The sequence below is a fragment of the Triturus cristatus genome, chromosome 3_2 (genome assembly GCF_964204655.1).
Source record: "Triturus cristatus chromosome 3_2, aTriCri1.1, whole genome shotgun sequence".
Classification (NCBI taxonomy): domain Eukaryota; kingdom Metazoa; phylum Chordata; class Amphibia; order Caudata; family Salamandridae; genus Triturus; species Triturus cristatus.
The window spans coordinates 616,948,661-616,968,882 of NC_140584.1; the positions used below are offsets into that span (position 1 = coordinate 616,948,661).

At 43.5% G+C, this 20,222-nt stretch overlaps 1 protein-coding gene across 1 annotated transcript in view; it reads right to left on the reverse strand.

Moving 5' to 3' along the window:
• DDB1 (damage specific DNA binding protein 1) overlaps nucleotides 1-20,222 on the reverse strand; it is a 990,203-nt gene that overhangs the window by 500,763 nt on the left and 469,218 nt on the right. The window contains exons 12-14 of the mRNA XM_085648506.1: nucleotides 19,572-19,680; nucleotides 19,116-19,294; nucleotides 18,832-18,995 (exon numbers count right to left, since the gene is read on the reverse strand). Of these exons, the coding sequence (XP_085504632.1) occupies nucleotides 18,832-18,995; nucleotides 19,116-19,294; nucleotides 19,572-19,680 (452 nt within the window). The remainder of the gene's footprint in view (nucleotides 1-18,831; nucleotides 18,996-19,115; nucleotides 19,295-19,571; nucleotides 19,681-20,222) is intronic.

The following is a 20,222-nucleotide window of genomic DNA, read 5'->3' on the forward strand; positions in this document are numbered from 1 at the left end:
TCATTTTTATTGCATCTATTCTTCTTCACCAAGATAAACGCAAGGAGGACCATTTTTTAAATGTTTCCTTAATATAAGCCAAAGTAGATTCAAAATTCAATTACAGATTGTTTTATGTTGCTAACAAATAATATGCCTAGATATTTGAGCTGATCTTTTTGTCAAACAATTCCTTTATTGGTAAGAAAATCAAATGAACATTTAAGGGAAGAAATTCTGTTTTGTTAGTGTTAAGCTTATAACCTGAAATCTTAGAATACATATCAATTAAACTCAATATGGCGGGATGGAAGATTCTGGATTAGCAATATACAAGATATCATCAGCATATGCTGATGTTTTAATAGGGCTTTGTTTATATGAAGGCCTTCGATTTCTATACAATTGCTAATCAGAAATAAAAGGGTTCAATTACACAAAGAAAAAGTTAAGTAGATAATGGGCAGCCTTGCCTAGCTCTTCAATACAGGAAGAATTTATGGGAAAGTCGACCAATAATAAAAAGTTTGGCAGACGGGCTAGAGTATAAAGCAGAAATCATATGAACAATGTACCAAAATTGAAAGCAGGCAAGGTGCAAAAAAGGTATTGCCAATGTATTTGATCAAAAGACGTTTTTGCATCTAATGCTAGAACACCTGCTGGAAACCGCTCCAACGATACAGCATCAATTGCATGAAATAATATAGTGTTATTTGTCTAATGCCTGTTTTTCAAAAAGCCAGACTGGTCCACATGTATAATATGAGAAATCACAAGAGAGTCTAGTTGCAATAATTTTAGCATAAAGTTTACAATCTTGATTTACTAAAGAAATACGGTGATCATACATAACCAAGGAAGGGTCTTTACCCAGTTTCGGGAGGACTATAATCAACGCTTCAGAGAACGACCCAGAACTAGATCCAGTACTACTAAAAAAAGAAAACTACGAAAGAAAATGTGATGTAAAGGGAGGTGAAAATTCCTTATAAAAATCAAGAGGAATACAACCTGGAGATTTGTGCAACTTCAAAAATTTAATTGCTAAAAGTATTTTATCTAAAGTAATTGGAAGATCCAATTTAGCTCTATCTGCTAGTTAAATGTTAGGTAAACCACATCCTTCCAAAAATGTATCAATATGCAATATATCATGAAGAGGTGGTTTATTATATAAATAAGAATAATATTCCATTAATTCTTTAATTATGTCTTCGTGGGATAAAGCAATTAAACCGTTTGGTGTGTGAATAGCATTAATTTTATTATCTTATTTTTATAAGGAGAAAGTTAGCCATAAGTCTACCTGATCTATTAGCATTAAAACAAAATTTTGCTTCGTTATTAGAGATTTGTATGTTTAGTCTATTGCTTAATATAGAGTTCAATTCATAACGTTGTTGCAATTGTACCTTATATTTGATGTGATTAGAAGTAATATATAGACATTCATATTTAGCTATTTGTTTATGCAAATCTTTAATTATAGCATTAAATGATTTATTTTCATGTGCCATAATGGATATAGTTTCTCCTCTGATAGATGCTTTAAATGTGTCCCATCGATTAATGATAGACGTAGAACAGTTAGGATTGAATGTAAAATAATCATGAATTGCAGACAAATGCTTTGGCTTAATGTTATTAAGAGCAATATTGGTATTCATGCGCAAACGACCATGACCGTGCCGACGGGAGTTGAAACATAAAAAGCATGATGTAAGAGCATGATCAGAAATATATATATTCTGAATTGTGGGATTAAAAATTGAGGATATTCGACTACGAGATATTAAAAATAATCAAGTCGAGAATAAGAATTATGCGGATTAGACAAAAAAGTAAACTGCATGTCTGTAGGGTTATGAAGACACCAAACATCTACCATTTTTGTAGTTTTAAAGAAGGATTTAAGAGTGCAAAAAAAGCTTTTGGAGGATGGTATTTGGTTTGGGAGATTCTATCCAACAAAAGATCAGGAATAAGATTAAAATCCCCTCCAATAATCAGAGGAACATTACCTCATTTTAGTACTTCTGAAGTAAATCAAGACTAAAAATCAGGATCATTTGTGGGACCATATACATTAAATGCGGTATAAAACATTGTCAATTTTAATATTCACTATAATGAAAAGACTATCAGAATCAGATCATTATTGCAAAATCTGAACATGTAATTTTTTCACAAAAAGAACAACATTTTTCCTATTAAGAGCCAGAGAAGAAATAATAGAACCCAGCCATTTTTCATTTATGTAAGATACATCTGTATCTATATGAGTTTCCTAAAGTAAACATACATCTTATTTATGCCTACCTAAATAATCAAAAGCGTTTGTACATTTAACAGGGTGCCGTAAACCTTCAAACTTAAAGGAAACAATTTTAATATTTGACATTATGAGTCATTGTTGCAGGCAGAATAACGGAGCGACCCTACCTGGGGACCTGTGCTGGGGAAATTAGCCGCTGCAGGAAAGACCACTGAGGCGGACGCTTTTCCTCCCGCTGTCGCTGCTGGTGGAGCCTGCAGCCGTCGACAAGCGGAGCAGAGAACTACACCTCCCAGGATTCCCGGCAGTGCTACCGATCCCACCCACTACCACTTCCGCACCTGGAGGCGCCAAAAACGAGCGGCTCCCTCGGTGGAGCTAAGCCCGGGCAAAGGGAGGGCTGTCTGTGGCCGTCCGGGACTGTTCGCGGATGGGCTGGGCCTACCTTCTAAGGCTTACTTGGCCCCTCGGCGTCCTGTCAAAAGGTAACGTCTCTACTACTACGGGGAAACCTATTTGTGTTGCACATATTCTTTTATTCGTGCCTTTTCCTTCTGGTTTGGCCACTTATTATGCCCTTTTGATATTAACATTGGAAACTATGGGCAAAAGGAAGCTGCTAGACGTCATTGGAGCGAACCAAGCGAACACAGGTGGGGTAGCCAAACGAAAAAAAGCTAAAAAGTCCTGCAAGAAATCCTTACCGAATGGCCCTGCCGCAATAGACCGCATTGAGTCCTTGGTTGAGGATTGTGAATCAATATTACAAGCTGTCCCGGATCCAATATCCACACCTGGTATGGAACTTCTCACATCGAGAAAAAACCGATCTGGCACCAAGTCTATCCCTCAAATGTTCAGCAAAATACCCCTTCGCCATCCAGCATTACCAAATGAGGAGAGAGGGAGTGATGAGGGAATTGCTTTGGTGGCCGCTTCTGGACCAGATCTAATGCCAATTGATGTAACCCCAGTACCCCTTGACCCTGTAGTGATTGTGTGTTCCAACCACTATGCGGCTCTAACCGATAATATTGACTTAGCTGCACCACCTGAGCCGGACCCAGAGCTTGTCCAACGAGCTTTGGCTAATACGACAAAGGAATGTGAGCTTTAAGATCGATTGGGTGGGGAGACATTAGACGTCAGACAAACTGTTCATTTGTTAAGACAGGAAATTGGCGACATGAAAATATTAATCTCTGAACTCATGTCGATTATTAAAAAATTCGTCCCACACTTTTTATTAACTCCTACTGACAAATCCTCACATTCTGTATCTTATATTCCAACTCAGCCTGCCACCCTAAGACACACTGAAACTCATACTTCCCCCTATTGTTCTATCTGAATGTAGCAGAATCGAACCAAGGGTAGCGCGTAGAGCAGGTCCAAACTCCACCAAATCCCCAAAGAAGTCCCATGTGATCCCCATCCCACCCAACCATCCTAGTCGGACCACACAATCGCGTAGTAATTTCGATTTTTGTTCACCTATGCCCTCCAATTTAGCCAAAACACCTTTAGCCCCTAACAAGCCCACGGTCTATATGGTTGGGGTTCCGTTAGCAAAAGTTAGAGAAGATAAAGGATCATTAAAAAACAAGGTCACCCATTGGATACGTCATGTCAGAGGCTGTCGATCCCTAATAAGGGACGACATCATCCGAGTACAAAGACATAGATCCGAGGATAGCTTCACAGAAACTATCGAACTTACTCTGGCTAACCACTTCTTGGCTGAAGGCCTCTTGGCCTTAGAGTTTAGAACTTCCTCCCCAGATTCACCCGCCATTCAATTTAGGCGATACCCCCCCCCCCCCGTTGAATCTAATAGGAGAAGGGGTATAGAACAAGATCCAAAAGAGGGAAACTACTCTGTACTTGATAATATTGACTGACTAATTCCTGACGCGATTTCATTGAGTGATCTAGGCACTTCTTTCGGTTATGATATGCTAATGGCCCAACCGCAAAAATCTTCTGTTCCGACTCCCAATATTAATGTTATTGATGAAGGAGGAGCGAATACACCCCAATTGCATCTATCCTATGATAACGCTACTGATATCTTATCGCCCCCTCTTTCAAACCTCAAAATAATCTCATGGAATATTGCTGGCCTGCGAACCAAACTCTCTTCCAGATTGGAATGAGTTGATTGCAGCCCATGATATATGTATCTTCCAAGAGACCTGGAGCCTTGTTCCATTATATAAACATGGCTATGCCTGTTTTTGTGTCCCAGCGATCTCGAAGGGGCGAGGACGCCCTTCGGGAGGACTCAGTCTGGGTGAGTATCGCCCTTAATCCTGAGGCTTGCGGTTTTTTCTGCATTTCCCCTGATATAATGAGATTGACGTTGAGAGGGTCTAGGGGCGGCCCTGTCATTGAGCTTTTTAATGTTTACATCAGAGGAACAAGTGGTGGCTCTAAATCACCGATAGTAACCGATTTGGGAGACAAACTCTGTGTGTTCACCCGACTCTCTTATCTTGGTGGCAGGTGACATGAACTGTACGTTCAAACCCTTGGCCACAGAAGATTTTCTTGAGGTGGAGAATGAGGATGCCAGGTGGCTTATACCACCATTAACACTACCTCCAATCAAAAAATGGACACCAGTAGCAATTCAACTAAATGCTATAACATTAGAATTTGGCTTAAGGGCAGCTAATGGACGTCTTCCATCTGATCTCCATGGTGCTAATACTTTTAACAAAATGTCTTGCCCATCGCGAATCGATTATATTTTGATCGATCGACGACTATGGAGAAACGCACTGGATATGACCATAGTTCCATCTACTGAAAGAGACCATAATCCCCTGTGTTTAACTCTGAAGAGCCCATGGTCTTTTGTCCCATTAGGCTCGGGTGCTGGCCCTATTATTCTCTCCAAAGAAGTAGTCCCATCAAATTGCAGGAGATACCTCAAATGGCCTAAAATTAATTGTAATGAGCAGAAAATGACAGCCATGAAGGAGGTCTTGTTAGCTAACATCATGGAACTGCAAAAAGCACGTAGTGATCCAGATGGGCGTTTAAGGGTGGGGAGCATTCATAACGATACAGTTACGAAGATAGGCTCACTTTTCTTGACATCCTGTCCTTTGAGAATTTTTAACAAGTCTCACAATGCATCAGGCTCATGGTATAGTCCAGAGTGTAGGCAAAAAAAGACTATACTAATATCCGCTGTCAAAACCTCCAACTCTTGCCTAGTGCAAAGAGCTAGAAAAGAGTACAGAAAGGCGGTGATACAAGCAAAACGTGTATGGGAGGAATCCCACTGGCTGGATCTTAAAGACGCCAGTTTGGCTAAGGACGGAAATTCCTTTTGGAAATTGTGTAGAATGTCTTCAGGTTCGGATCCTGATATCATACCTAATCATATTTCAAGTCAAGAGTGGTTTTCACACTTTAAAAAACTTTATTCGGGGGAGGATGCACAAAACCCTAGACTTCCACATCGCCTAATCGCAACCTCCTCCATTGTGGACATAAGTGATCCTTTTGTTGAGTCTGAGGTTTTGATCGCCATTAACAAAATAGTTCCAGCTAAGGCTCCTGGCCCAGATGGCCTCCCTGGTGACTTGTTTCGAGCTGATTCTCGAAATTGGGCAAAGTATTTCACCCTTCTGCTCAATGCCCTCATCAATGGATCCCCTATTCCCGATTCATGGAAAGGAGCCGAGGTGGTTCCAATATTTAAAAAGGGCTCGAGGGAGGATCCTGCAAACTACCGACCGATCAGCCTCATCGATGCTGGTCAGAAGGTGGTTGGCAGAGCTTTGTTGGAGAGAATCCTGCTATGTGTTAATGAGAATAATATCCTGTCTCATTACCAGGCGGGATTCAGATCTAACACAGGCACAATCGACCAGGTCTTCAGACTCCTCCTCTTGCACTGGAAGGTGGTGACGATTGGCAAAGGCAGTCTTCATCTAGCTTTTATAGATTTGAAGACTGCCTTTGACCTGGTCCCACGTAACCGTTTGTGGTTAGTCATGAGGGAAATGGGTATGCCCACGTCAATCCTTGACCTTCTGATTCGCCTTCATGAGGGCAATTTTGCCCAGATTAGATTGGGAACCCAGAATCAAAAAACAGCAAAAATCCCTGTTAATAGGGGAGTTCGCCAGGGCTGCGTTCTGGCACCCACCCTATTCTCCTTATTTGTGAATGGGGTGGTAAAATTTTTACAAGATATTCCAGCAGATGCTCCAGCCCTGGCGGGCGATAAGGTCCCCGCCCTCCTCTTTGCAGACGACACCCTGCTAATATCTAAGACCCCGGCAGGGTTGCAGAAGCTTCTGGACAGATTTTATCTGTTTTGTAATTTAAGAGGATTGACCATAAACACAGCAAAGACCAAACTTCTTTCGTTTAACTTACGTAGATCATCTAAACCTATCCTCAAGTTGGATGGAGTCCCTCTCGAGTTCGTATAAACCTTCGATTATCTTGGCATCAGAATCTCTGACAACATTAGTTGGAGACCCCACTTAGATAAGATGCTCCTTAATCACAAGCGGGTCGCGGGGACTATCATCAAAGAACATCGCTCTTCGCAGAGCAGACCCATCGCACCCGCTTTAGTGATCTACCAAGCAAAAGCGGTCAGCTCCGCCCTGTACGGTGCCTAGCTTTGGGGCTTCGATAATGTCGAAGAAATGTCTGGGTCAGAAAACAAATTGAGGGAATTGGTCTCAGTTCCAAGGTGTACTCCCCTTAAACCTCTATTTTGTGACTTGGGTAGGCGAGCAATTAAGGATTTGGCAAGACTGCGTCCCCTGCTTTTTTGGGCTCGCCTACGGCGAACTCCCGAGTTATCAAAGTACGTAGAGGGCCTTAGAGAAGTAATAAATACCCCGGGCTCACACAAAGTTGGCTGGCTGTCTAATATTAAAAAGCTTCTTCTACAGTTGGGATTTAGAGAAGCCTGGGAGTCTGGCAAGCCAATAAACAGATTGATCTTAAAATAGTTTATTGGGCATGGATTGATACTCAAGAGATTAGTAAACCTATCCAAGGTAGACTAACAGAAGCCTTTTATCTACACAAACAAGTTGTCAGCCTTGAGCCCTATCTTGATCTCATCCAGAAACCAAGAGACAGAACACTTTATATTCAATTTAGATTGGGCACATTACCTACCCGAGAGCACACCAATAAATGGAAGTCTCCTCCCCAGACCACGGCACTTTGCCCGAGCTGTAGTGAGAAAGTTGAAAGTATGGCACACCTTATGTTCGAGTGCCCGGCTTACAAAAATCCAAGAGGCAGATGGCTAAGTCCAGTCTGCAGACAGCTGGGCACATCGAACTATTGTGTAGCCCTCAGGATTTTGCAATCAGATACCAGCGCAGTGCTGGTTTGTGGTGTGGCCAAATTTCTGGGGTGGGCCTGGATAATTATGGTCAAGAATTTTTGTCCTGATATGACTTCTTAGCTTTTCTCAATTTTTTTAAATCTTTTTTCAGTTTTTTACCGAATCAAAAGCACTGGGATATACATAGAAATGTAATTCTTTTTTACCGGACTGTAAATATTTTGTATCAAATATATTTATTCAATTTTTTTAAATGTTCTTTCCCAATCGATAAATTGTATTCTTTATGTATGTATGTTGTTGCTTTTATGATACAATTTTTATCGAAATAAAGCTTTGATGATGATGATGATGATGATGATGATGATGACGATGACATTATGAGAGAAGAAAAAAAAAAGATAGATAGAAGAATGGACAATTCAGAAAAAATGAAAAAAGAAGTGTAGCTCTAATACCAATAAATAGAAGAAAAAAAGAGTGATAACAAAAGACTAGACAGAGAAACAAACAGTACTCTTGAATCGCACATGCATGTCAAGAACGACCTTACTCTACATACCCTTATAAAATACTCTAACCATAAGTCTAGCAAAACAGAAATTCAAATATCATTGCGATCAGGTGTCCCCGTCATTTGTTTTCATGGAGGACTGTGACTGTTGATCTAAAAAGACTACGATCATCTGGATGCTGAAAAGACTTGGAGGATCCATCTTTCAATATTTGCACAGTGGACAGATCAAATAAACCATACTTCTAACCAGCATTTCATGGTCTGGGTCAAAGATCAGAGAATTCTTTGCGAATGTTGACTGTTTCCTTAGTGAAGTCTTGATGAATACAATTTTTATTCCCATTAACCATTAACGAAGGAATTGCTCTGGCTGCCTTTCATATAAAACGAAATGGTTATGACGCAAGGCTCTAAATTTCATTTGACAAGACTTATCCAATCTTGGATTATGATGAGAAGGAATTCTATGCACCTTATCAATCTCAAACTTTTCAGGAAACTTTATACGTAAAAGACCAGGCAATAGGTTTTCAAGATAGAACGTGCAGTCATTACCTTCCAAATCCTGTGGTGTAGTGGAGACGGGGTTTTATGTACACACATTGCTATGTTAGCATAGGCGTTTTAGAAACTAAACGCCATCTTGCCACTTTGCTGCTTTTGCACACGACACTACAGGTAACTGTAATTACAAGTAAAACTGCTTGGTTGCTTTTTCTTCACATGAGAATGGTCTGTTGTTCACATCCCTAGACGTGCACCGCGACCTTAGTCTGAACACTGTGTGCAGAAGCCGTCAAGGTCAAATGACAATGTATGCTGTTGAATTCGGGTTGATCGGCCCACACTCTAGACACAACACGCACGCAGCTGCAACTATCTGAAACTCTGGTGCCTTTAATATTGCATTTGCATGCATGATTCAGACACTTGGGGAAAACCTTTCCAGAGAGCAGAGCTGATCCTGAGATGTGATTCACCTAAGCTGATCTTTGAGGTATGGGGTTCACCATTCAAACCTAGAGACCTTCTATTAGTTTATAAAACTAGTTCACTAGCCAAGGGAGGGTGGTTCACAAAGTATTATAGGACTTGTTTTCCACTATCATTTTTGATATGATTTTTCCCTTCATTTTCTGTGGTATACTAACAATGCTGATGGTTTTATTTTTATTCATTTGCCTGCTTATATTAGCCAAAGTACTGCATCTTAGAGCACGTAGTTAAAAATAAACATTTTAAAATTTTACGTGTCTCTGATTACTCTTGTTGTGGACTGATATGAGAATAATAACGAAAAGGTGTTTCTGATTCCCACCATTCCTGAGAGTACTCTAAGTCGCTTGTTCTGGGTTGTCTAATCATTGGTAGCTTCGAGATGATACGGAGAACGAATGAGACACTGATGCTAGTCGGATAGGGGTTCTGGGCACGGAGGTGAGTTTTTTGGTACACCACAATTCACTGAGGTCCTGGTTTCCTGTGCATAGTTCTGTGCATGAGCAGAATCCCCGCAACATGGCGCACCTAACGTTTTGGTCTTATGATTGAGACGCTTTAGTAGTGCTTAATATTTGTTCACACACCCTCACTCTTGTTTCCGGTTGACGGGAGTGACTGTTTAAACCTACCTAAATAGTTAATATATAGGTTCACTCCAGCTTGACAATTAAAAAGGTTTTGTAGGAAGGTGGAATCTGAGTATATGGTTGCCCAAACTTTTTTCCTGGTGTTGTGTTGGTTTTTGACTAGTCTGGCTGGGATCCTGCTATCCAGGACCCCAGCCTATCTGCTTACTCCCTTAAATGACTGGTGTGCATGTTAGATGCACTAGTGATTGGATACTGTGGTACCTTATGAGCCCCTAGTATATGGTACCTTCGGTACCAAGGGAATAGGTACTTCACAGGCCTACCAGGGGCTGAAGCATGTATTATGCCACCCCTGGGAAGCAGACTAAATCTGACACCACAGCCCTGCTACTGCAGCCTGGGTGAGGGAGTGTTAGCACTCCTCACTGAGGTATAGGTTCCTATATCTCACCATACACACACACATATAAACCTATCAGTCACCCCTAAGGCAGGCCCTATCAATCCTGAGGGCAGGGTGCTTGGTTTACAATGTGAGGGGGTGCCTCTGCCTGAGCAGGGCCCCTCTGCAGCTGGCAGGGTCTATTCCTTGTGGCAGTTTGTGATGCGGTTAAACCATATACTCTTAAGTGCATTATAACCTCCCGGTAAATGCTAACTTTGGAATGACTGCATCAAAACATGTCGTGTTCGGTGTCAAACAACTTGGAATCATACCCCCACACCAGTAACTGGTGTGGGAGTATGATCCCACCCTTCTAGAGGGGACGACATGTACCTACTGTGGTAACACGGTAGAAATCTGAAAGAGCCCTGGCATCACAAAATGGATACCACCAGCACAGACACTGGGCTGCCCTCCTGCTGCTGACTGAAACTCGCAGTGGAGGAGGCCCAACAAAAGGCACCCTGTCACAGAGAGGTGTCACCACCTTCCAGACAGGATTTAGTGTATTGGAGCTGGGTGGGTGCACTCCTAGAGTACTTTGAAGTCCTGCACTGGGGGAGCAGTAGGCTCCTCTGTGCATATGCCAGCTCAAATCGGTTCAGGGGCTACCTGCCCCTGCTCTGGCGCAAAACTGGACAAAGGGAAGTGGGTGTATTCACCCCCTACCCTGACCCTCCTAGAGGAGTGGTCATAGAGCTAGTCCCACCCCTATCTACGGTATAAGATAGCAAGGAAAGCAGATAAACCTGGACGACGCTCTACAAAGAAGAATTCTGGCCCTTCGACGTTCCACTACCTTTGGAAGACAGAAAAATCTCCCGTGGAGTCAAGGAGTGACTCCACTGCTTGGCAGGCACCAAACACCTTAATCAACAGTTGCAAACTTTCCCGCTCCCGCCGGAGTTCGAAGTCCCTGCTGCCCCGGAAGTGGATTTCCTCGACCTCGACGGCCATTGTGAGTCCCCAGCAAAGCTGTGGCGAGTGGACCCCACGAGTGACAAGGAACAGCAATACCCGGGGACCGTGCACTATTGTCTAGTGCAATCCCTTCACGACGTTCTACGAACTTGTGCTTTGGACCATTTGTGGCCCAAGCCTCCAGCAGGTTTTGCAGCGAAAATCAGAGGCCTACCCCGTCCCGAGTGACCGTGGGCTCCTGTGAAGCATTTCCTGAAGAGGCGTCTTCGCGATCACTTGCCCGTTGGCTAGTGGGTCCCCCGAAGACTTTATCGACTCAAAGAATATTTTTGGGCAGCCTACGCAGCAACCCTACACACATACCTACTCCCTGCTGACGAGAGGCAACTACCTCGAAACACGTGTCCAGAGATGGCTAACGTGACACTCATTTTCATTTTAAACTTTTGGCATAGGCGTACCCGCCGACGCTACTCCATGGACCATAATTCTTTGGGGTAACACGCTGGTAGGACTAGCAGAGTGCGGCCAATCAGATTTTTGTTTATATTCAGGCTCCCTTGAGCCGGTGGGGCTGACGAGCCCATGGCTACGCACCTGCGCGCCTTGAGTGGTACTATACCCGATTATATTTTTTGGCAGCCTACGCAGCAACCCTACACACATACCTACTCCCTGCTGACGAGAGGCAACTACCTCGAAATACGTGTCCAGGGATGGCTAACGCGACACTCATTTTCATTTTAAACTTTTGGCATAGGCGTACCCGCCGACGCTACTTCATGGACCATAATTCTTTGGGGTAACACGCTGGTAGGACTAGCAGAGTGCGGCCAATTGGATTTTCATTTCCTGAAGAGGCGTCTTCGCGATCACTTACACGTTGGCTAGTGGGTCCCCCGAAGACTTTATCGACTCAAAGGGCTCCCCTGGTTGCTCCAGGCCTGCCCTCACTCACCCTCGCTGGGTGAGTCCCTCAGACCTTGCTGGTCTGCACCATCGACTTTCTTCAGTCTACACGAGACTTGCAGTTGCCAAGGCTTGTTGGCACCAATCCGGTTGCCGACACCGCAGTCAGCTGCAAACGTCGTGGGACACTCCGAATCCAGCTGCTGCTCACTGTCGATCCTTCCTGGACCTCGTGAGCGAAGACCATCGACGACCTGAAATCACCAGACAGCTGTGGTCATCCATCTTCCTGGCCACCGGTCACTGGCAAGTGACTTTGAACACTGTCCCTTCAATTTTCAGGTCTTCTGCATCTTGAATCCACCCTTGGATTGCACCGGACACTTCTTCAGTCGACACAAGCAGCTAGTCTTCTTTGGTCTCCATAGAAAACAGCGACGTGACCCGACACCAAAAGACACCTATGCACCCGGCTTCCCTGGGTGAGGTAACTCGTGCACTCCGGTGCCCTAGTGTGTGTTGGCCCTCGAAGTACTTACCTTGTAAGTGGCTTGCTTGTAGACTTCCTCGAAGTACCCTAAAACTTTAAAAATCAAACCGCAACTTGCTCCATTGTAATCAATAGGGAACCTGCGGCTGTGTTCACACACTGCACGCGTCTCCTGTGGGCCTGCTACTTACCTGCTAAAACTGCAGAAGTGAAGCCCCAGCGATTCCCCAGGCCCTAGGCCTTGTCATTTTGCAAGTCGACATTCTTATACCATTTTTTTTTTTAGTATATGGTCTGGTACGCCCCTAGGGCTCCAGCCATATTTTTGCTTAATTTATTGTGAAACGTTGACATTTGAATGTGTATCTGGCTTCTAATCTCAAAGAGATTAGAAGAGTGTGTCTAGTAATAAATACATATATATTTGATATATATACCTGTGTGGTGTCCTTTCATTTGGTAATTCAAGAGATTAGAAGGTAAAACAAGCTGCTTTACATTCCTCTGAGACTTAGCCTGAAGGCTGCTCTCCACAGCTACCACTAGGATAGCTTTCTTTAAAAGGTTGTCTTACACCTATCTACCATAAGAGTCGAATTGGACTGGTGCAAGGTGGCCACTATAACTAGTGACCAGCATATGCCAGGCCAGCTTCTCACAGGTCTCATTTTAAATGATACCCTTTTTGTGCTACAATTTAATATAGATTGTTTTCTTCTCTATATCCTTATGGCTGAAGTCGCTATTGCAGCGCATAGTCGCGCACCTCTCCGGCGTCATTTGACGCAGTTCGGGGTACCTGACAATGGGATGGCTATTATCTTTGTAGTGAGTGCCGATGCATCGTTTCCCTAAGAGTTGTTCTACTCTTGGGTTACTATGCCGGAGGTGAATGCGGATGATAAGACATTTCACACATACACTCCTATGGCAGTCCCAGCTAATTATACGCCATATAGGACACAGGAAATTCCCATTTCTGCTTGGCAGCATCGTATTTGGTTCAATGGCGCCCTACCCCACACAGGTTGGCCAGATTTACACCACATCCATGTTATTTGCAAGCCCCGCTGGATGACTTACGTCAACTCCATACCGCTTTGATTACGGTTCATAGGGTTTTAGTGCAATACTTTTCTCGCAATGTCCAGGTGGGGGCACCTGAAGTTGCAGCGCAACCAGCTGGACTGGCCAGGATTACTATTAGTCCCGTCATGGTTAATTCGGTAATGGGCAAGCGCCCCCAGAATAAGGAAGATATGCCTTATTGGCAAGCTGAGAAATTTGACCTGCTGGAAGCAGTATTTCCAAATTCTACTCCTGTGGGAAAACACAGGATCCTTACCATTAGTTTGCAGAAAGACTTGGTCCCAGAAGTTACTGATTGCGAGAACTGGGGTAAAGTGTTTGCAGCAGTCTACTCAAAATGCTTCGGCACTCCGTCTATGACTGTTCTGCCCTCTGTAATCAAGCGTGTTCAAGATCCACACGGTCCGGAGGCGGTGGTCGAGTTAGGAATGAGGTTTGTCGGTGTGTTTGACGTAGTTGCCGATCTCATCCTTGCTAATGTCAAGGGAGATGCGGTTAACTTTCAAGTGTCGAATTAACTATGCCTCGTCGCCGACGTCGATAAACCTCGACAGTTACCGAAAATTATTGCGGGGCTTATAAGACCATTGGCCGCAATAGTTTAGGGCTGAAGCCTTTTGCTAAAACAATAGCGCAACCGCAAACTCAGACGGTTACGCCTCCTAAAGACGACCGTCCAGCTTTTCCTAAACAAAATTGGAAAACTAAGAAACGGGGAAAGCAGAAACCGAATTATCGGCCCGCATCACCAGTACAAGTGACTACTGAACGCACATATCAATTGCGCGATTGCACTAGAATTAGGTCTCCTGACAGATTTCAGGTTCCTGAACAACGTTCTCCTCGTTCTCCTCAGGAAATATCGGTCTCAGTCCGGTGGAGGAGAACGTGGCAAAGGTCGGTGTGCCCAACAAAGACATGAGCAGCCCCGCCCGGCTGACGGTAAGGGCAAGCAGGAAGAGTTTGCACGTCAACGACCCCCGTTTCAGAAAAATAAAGTTGCCGCACTAACAGAGAGGTATGCCACAGATAGTGAGAACGCAGCTTCGGAACCTGACATGGGCACTAACACTGCTAGACATCGCGGCGGAAGTAACAATAGTGTGCGGCAAGCACTGCGTTCATATCTGCAGGCGACAGCAACTGATACATTTATTAATGTAGAAACTGCTGACACTAGAGTGGCTCCCCCTGACCGACTATATGACATAATCCTTTTAATTGAAGGTGACATACAACGTACCATAAAAGGGATTTTTTGGTAAAATCTGACCTCTACATATGACATTCTGTTAGCGGAGGCGGACTGCCCCCAGCTTTCGTTTTGGCAGCTCCCAGACGGGAGGAGGTAATCCTCCCATCTTTCGCGCAACCCGTGCCGAAGGAGCAGGCTCAGAACTGTGCAGAAGAGTGGGCACAGGGGCTTGCTCCGGCGTTGTACCGTACTCCGGTTGGGTGGGATAAATTATCACCAAGCAATGAGATTCCATTATGGTCTATGCCACAGCCACAACCCAAATATCCAATGCGCCGCGAAGCTAGATCTCACGTCGCAGAAATCCTTGAACAATTGGAATATCAAGGTGTAATTGAAACATGTGTGTCACCCATGAATAATCCTCTTTTCACTGTAACCAAACCTGATGGGTCGTACCGCCTAGTTTTGGATTACCGGCATTTGAGCTCTCATTGTTGGACCTGTGCGGTACAGAATACCCACAGGTCTGCCCTTGTTGATAGTCGAGTAAGAAAAAGGTTTAAGACCACACTCGACATCTCCAATGGCTTTTATACCTATAACCGGTCCTCTATTAGTAGTCAATGGACAGCCTTTACTTCCAGCGGCAAATAGAAACAGTTTAAATGATTAGCCATGGGCTACAAAAACAGTTCAGGAGTCTTTGCCGCACGTGTTGTCTCTGTTAGAGAGCATTGACCCTGATGCGTACTCGTATGTTTGTGATATCTATCTCACAGACTATGAATTATGGCTGCATCTGTGTCGCGTTGGCCGCATCATTGTTATGTTTGCGGACTTCGGTTACAAATTCAACTTTGCAAAATCACACATTGCAGAGTATACCGTGTTGTTTTTGGGCTATGAACTCAACAACGAAGGACAAGGTTTAGCACTTCACTTCCTGGAGAAGTGTGCGTGTTTGCGTGCTCCAACAACTCTGAAAAAACTACAATCTTTGCTGTTTTTTTTTTTTTAATTTCGGCCATACGTACATTCTTGATTATGCCCAGCGTATCAAGCCGCTACATGCCTTGGTACAACCTACTTTTTCCAAATCTAGCTGGCTGCCAGAACATCCTGCTATCTTTGCAGGTGGATCTCCTTGCTTCAAAATACTTACTGACACGTGATAACCACACAAACCAAATTAGAAACGTGCAGATTATATTGCTGATTGCAGTTTTCTAAGTCCAGTAATAACGTATTCATTGGTACTATTTTAGCTGCATTAGGCATAAGATTGTCAATTTTGGATTTAATATCCTGAAGTTTAATAGCATTGTCAGAAATTTTCATGGACAGGCCAGCCATATCCTTATCCTTTCGTAAACATCTAATTTCAGACGCAATTGTTATCTGAATAGGAGTGCATAGCTTGTAATACTTCCAGTAATGTGGATAATGAAGGCTCATTAATATCCACTAATATAGACTTAACTGGTGGAGGAGAAATATTTTGTTTGCGTTTAGTAGACAGCTTGAGTATTCTTGCCATCCATATCTCAAATAAAAGAAAGAAAAAAAAGCCAGTCACAGTATCACTTGAAAAACAAGTAATCAAGAATAAAATTCTACCTACACATGGGCTGTGCAGCAGCTAAAACTAACTGTGGAAGTGGCCCAGGCCACAGCTGCATCCTTACCTGATGGTCAATCCACCCTCATGACAGGAAAAGTTGGCAGCTCCAGCACAGAAGACACCGGAGAGTAGTCCACCTCAAGTTGCTTCACCCAGCCGACAGGGAACGGCACAAGAAACACACAGCCAGAAAGTGCTGAATAAAAGAAGCCTCTTCATCTCCTCAAAAGCGGTAAGGCTAGCCTAATTATGCTAATAAATCGTCGATAACTGGCTAACTCCATCAGCGGGAGGCAGCAATCTAGTTTGGCTCGCCCCTCCCAAGGAGGTGCTAGTCTTGAAAAAACTGAAAGCCTTCTACGGCTAAAAAGAAGACTGGTCTGAGAAGGGCTGCCTTATTATCACTATGTGACTTGGGACAGACCATTCATATTTTGGACTGCTAGGTTCACATCTCTTAAGTATTGCCTGTGAGCAAGGCGTTTGAATGAATCAACTGGTTCCAAAGATTTTGTCCCTTAGCTCACACAGTTGTGTTAGCATGTCTGAGTGGCAGATTGCCAAATTGGTATAACTTTTTATCGCAAGGCTACAGTAACTTTTTCTCCTTAATAGGGAAGGATAGAGTTGGCGCATCCGAAAAGCTGCCACACCACAACAGAAAGAACTGGGATAGTTCAGAGCAACAAAAACGGGAAGGACTTTCGGTCTGATATTTCGGCCCAATATTTGTTGTAAAAAGAATTCAAGCTATCCGTTTAAGATTGGGTCTTCTTCCAGACTTCCTGAGACTACAAAATGCACTGACTGAAATGCAGTGCCTGCAACCAGTGCATATTTGCCCTCACTTTACCTAAAAGCAGATTGTGACTGAATACACAGAGCCTTAAAGACCAGGACTAATGCCAAATAGCAGAACTCTAGGGTGCGCAGATCTTCTTGGTAACGGTTATCAGACTCTAGGTCAATGCCCTATGTATGGATACCTAAATTACCACTCTTCCAGCTGGGCCTCTTGCAGGGGCCAATTGATCTGGGGAGGTATTGTCACAATCTCCTTAACCTCCATCTTGGTGCAAAGGAAAACCAGGAGCTAATCTGAACAGAGGAAGGATATCAGTATGGTATTGAGTACTGAATGTGGATCTGAGGTATGAGAAGCAAGCTGAGTCAATTATTCCTAATTCGAGAAAGTCTGAAGCATAGCTCTAAGGAAATGTACCACCTGTACAGGTGATAGGGACCCTGCAGCACCCCGAAGCTGGGAATTCACCAGAGTCCCCAGTGCAAGAATGTAACCTTTCAAAATCAAAAAGTGGGAGCAAGAAGGGCAGTGGCATATTTTCCAGAGTCTGGTTTTGCCGTGGGTTTTCGCATGACCCCTACCGAATAAGATTTTGTCTAGTAATCAAACAGAAGGTAGGATCTGTTTGGACCAGTTTTTGTTTTTTATTTCTGCCACTTGTGCTTCAATGGCTCGAGAGGGGGATTAGATCACATCTAGGCAGCGGGAAAACGCAGGCCTTTTCTACTTTAAAAAAATGCTTCTTAGTCACATACCCAGTGGCCTTCTCCCTCTCGCCAAACTCCTTCATTGAGTAAGAGGAACCCATGCATGCTTGGCCTCTCTGGAAACAAGCCGGAAGCACTACACTCAAGATGAGTAACCAGTTCAATCCCCAAGTTGCAAAAGCAGCTAATGACAGAGAATGCAACTTGACCAACTGGGACAATGAAATCACTTTAGAAAACAAGGTTTTGGTTCCCACACTCCTAGAACTAAAAAACAAAAAACAGAAAGAGGGTGACAGGAACCAAGGAAAATATTTGCTGTGCATCCAGGCACTTTTCACTATCCCCCACAGTTACCAGAGCCACTAGCAGGGAGCCCGTGAGGATGAACAGCACAAAAGGAGAGGGCAGAGTCTGAAAGGAGTGTCTCAGTGATTTATGGTGGTCAGTATCATGCCTGGTTTCTGAGCCTTAATATTTTTCTCGACTCCTCTTCCTGACATCTCCAAATTAGGAGGATTGCGTATTGTAGAGCACATACGTAAGTTTGCTCCAAAAAGACCTCATGCTTACGGTTGCCAACAAAGTACAAGTAAGAAACAAACAGCAGATTCTCAAAAAGAAGATACTGATATTCCACAGGAAAAAGAATAACTGCACTGCTCAGTAGAGTGCAGAGTAAGATGTACCCCGTATGCATGCTATCACATCGGCAATGCTTTACTGAACAGCTTCCCATAATACCATTAGGAAAGGTAACTCACAGCCTGAGAATGTAGGAAAGAGGTGTAAGCAGCAATTACTTAAAAGAAAAAAGGAAAGGAAAGACTAGAACAGGAGAAAATGTGAGCTGGAAAACAGGAGAGCAAGGTTAGGGAGATATGGCAGGAAATAGAAGACGTGTCACTCTCCAGTTAACTCCTGCAGGTGGTATATCTTGCATACCTCCTCCAAGCATTTCTTTGTGAAGCAGCTCGAAGGATGGAAGCTTCAGGATACGAGCAGAGATGTCGGTCCAGAGGCCGATGGCACAGAGGGGGGACATTCCATTACTGTCCCCCAATGGAGTGATGTCCAGGCAGGCCACTTCATGCTCCATCTCTGTGTAACTTAGAACAAAGAAAAAAACAGATGAGTTATAGGTAATTGCTTGAGTTGAGAAGGCAAAGTGTAACAAACAAGCATGATCTAACAATTCTGAATCTCACTTTTTCCAATTTGTCACACACCTGATCTGCTTCAGTTGTTGCGGGTGGATCTCCAAATAGTAGAGGGCTCGGCCTACCGCCACAACCACCTGTCGGCTGTTACACGAGGCTACACTGATCTTCTTCCCTTTGGGTTCTTTCCACTCACTCATCAGAGCTTTGGGCTCCTGGCTGACAAGTCGTACAGAGGCAGATGTAATCTGCAGGAAAAAACAAGGGTAGTTAAATTAATAGGAAGCAGCAAGTCTGCCAAACTGCTCAACTGAGTAGGCTGCTGCCAATCAATATTAGGAAGCAGCAAGTCTGCCAAAATTAGTGGAAACCCTACCATCTTGCATTGTATGTGTGGTATTGGCAATCCATTCAAGGAGGCCCTACCAAACTGTTCAAGGGGCCCTGCAAAACTGTACTCCGAATCTGGCACACTTCAAATAATGAGCAACATGGAAAGTTGCCTACCATAACTCAATTTCTTACCTGTATTAGCTGCTGATGGGCCACATTGCCACAAAAAAAAGTTTGTTGGTCATCCACAAAACCACTCAACTCAGTTTCTTCTACCTCTTCCCCATTCAACATAAGAACTCTGAAGAAAAAAACAAAATTAACTGAGAAGCAATTCATTGTCAAGTAATAAACCAAGAAATAAATAAAGGCAAAATTCAAAACCTTTGATGTGCCAAAAAGGAAAAGCTACTTGGTGTAGTGATAATCATATATGCTATCTTCATTATGTAGAGAATATCCATACCATAGCAAGAGGGGGAAATGGAGTACTTAAGCACAGCATAGCACAGTATTGGTTTGCTCCTCAAAGAAATATAACAGCAAGATACATGCTACTGCCCAGAACCTGACTCCTTATCCATCACAGGCTTGCTGAGTTTCAGAACTTGAGTGCTTTACACTCCTTTCCTATCACAAGTAGAAGTTTATATATGCATATTTAAGAGTATGCTTAGTTATCTTATGGAGAACGGGTGAGGGGATCAAGGACGTGTAGTATAAGCCAGACACTCGATCAAGTTGAAAAAGTTATTTAATGAAGCCTGAACAAACTGAAGGTCAAATCCTGATTCAAACTTGCCACTAAAGGATGTCTTTAGTAACCTCAAATAGAAACGGAAC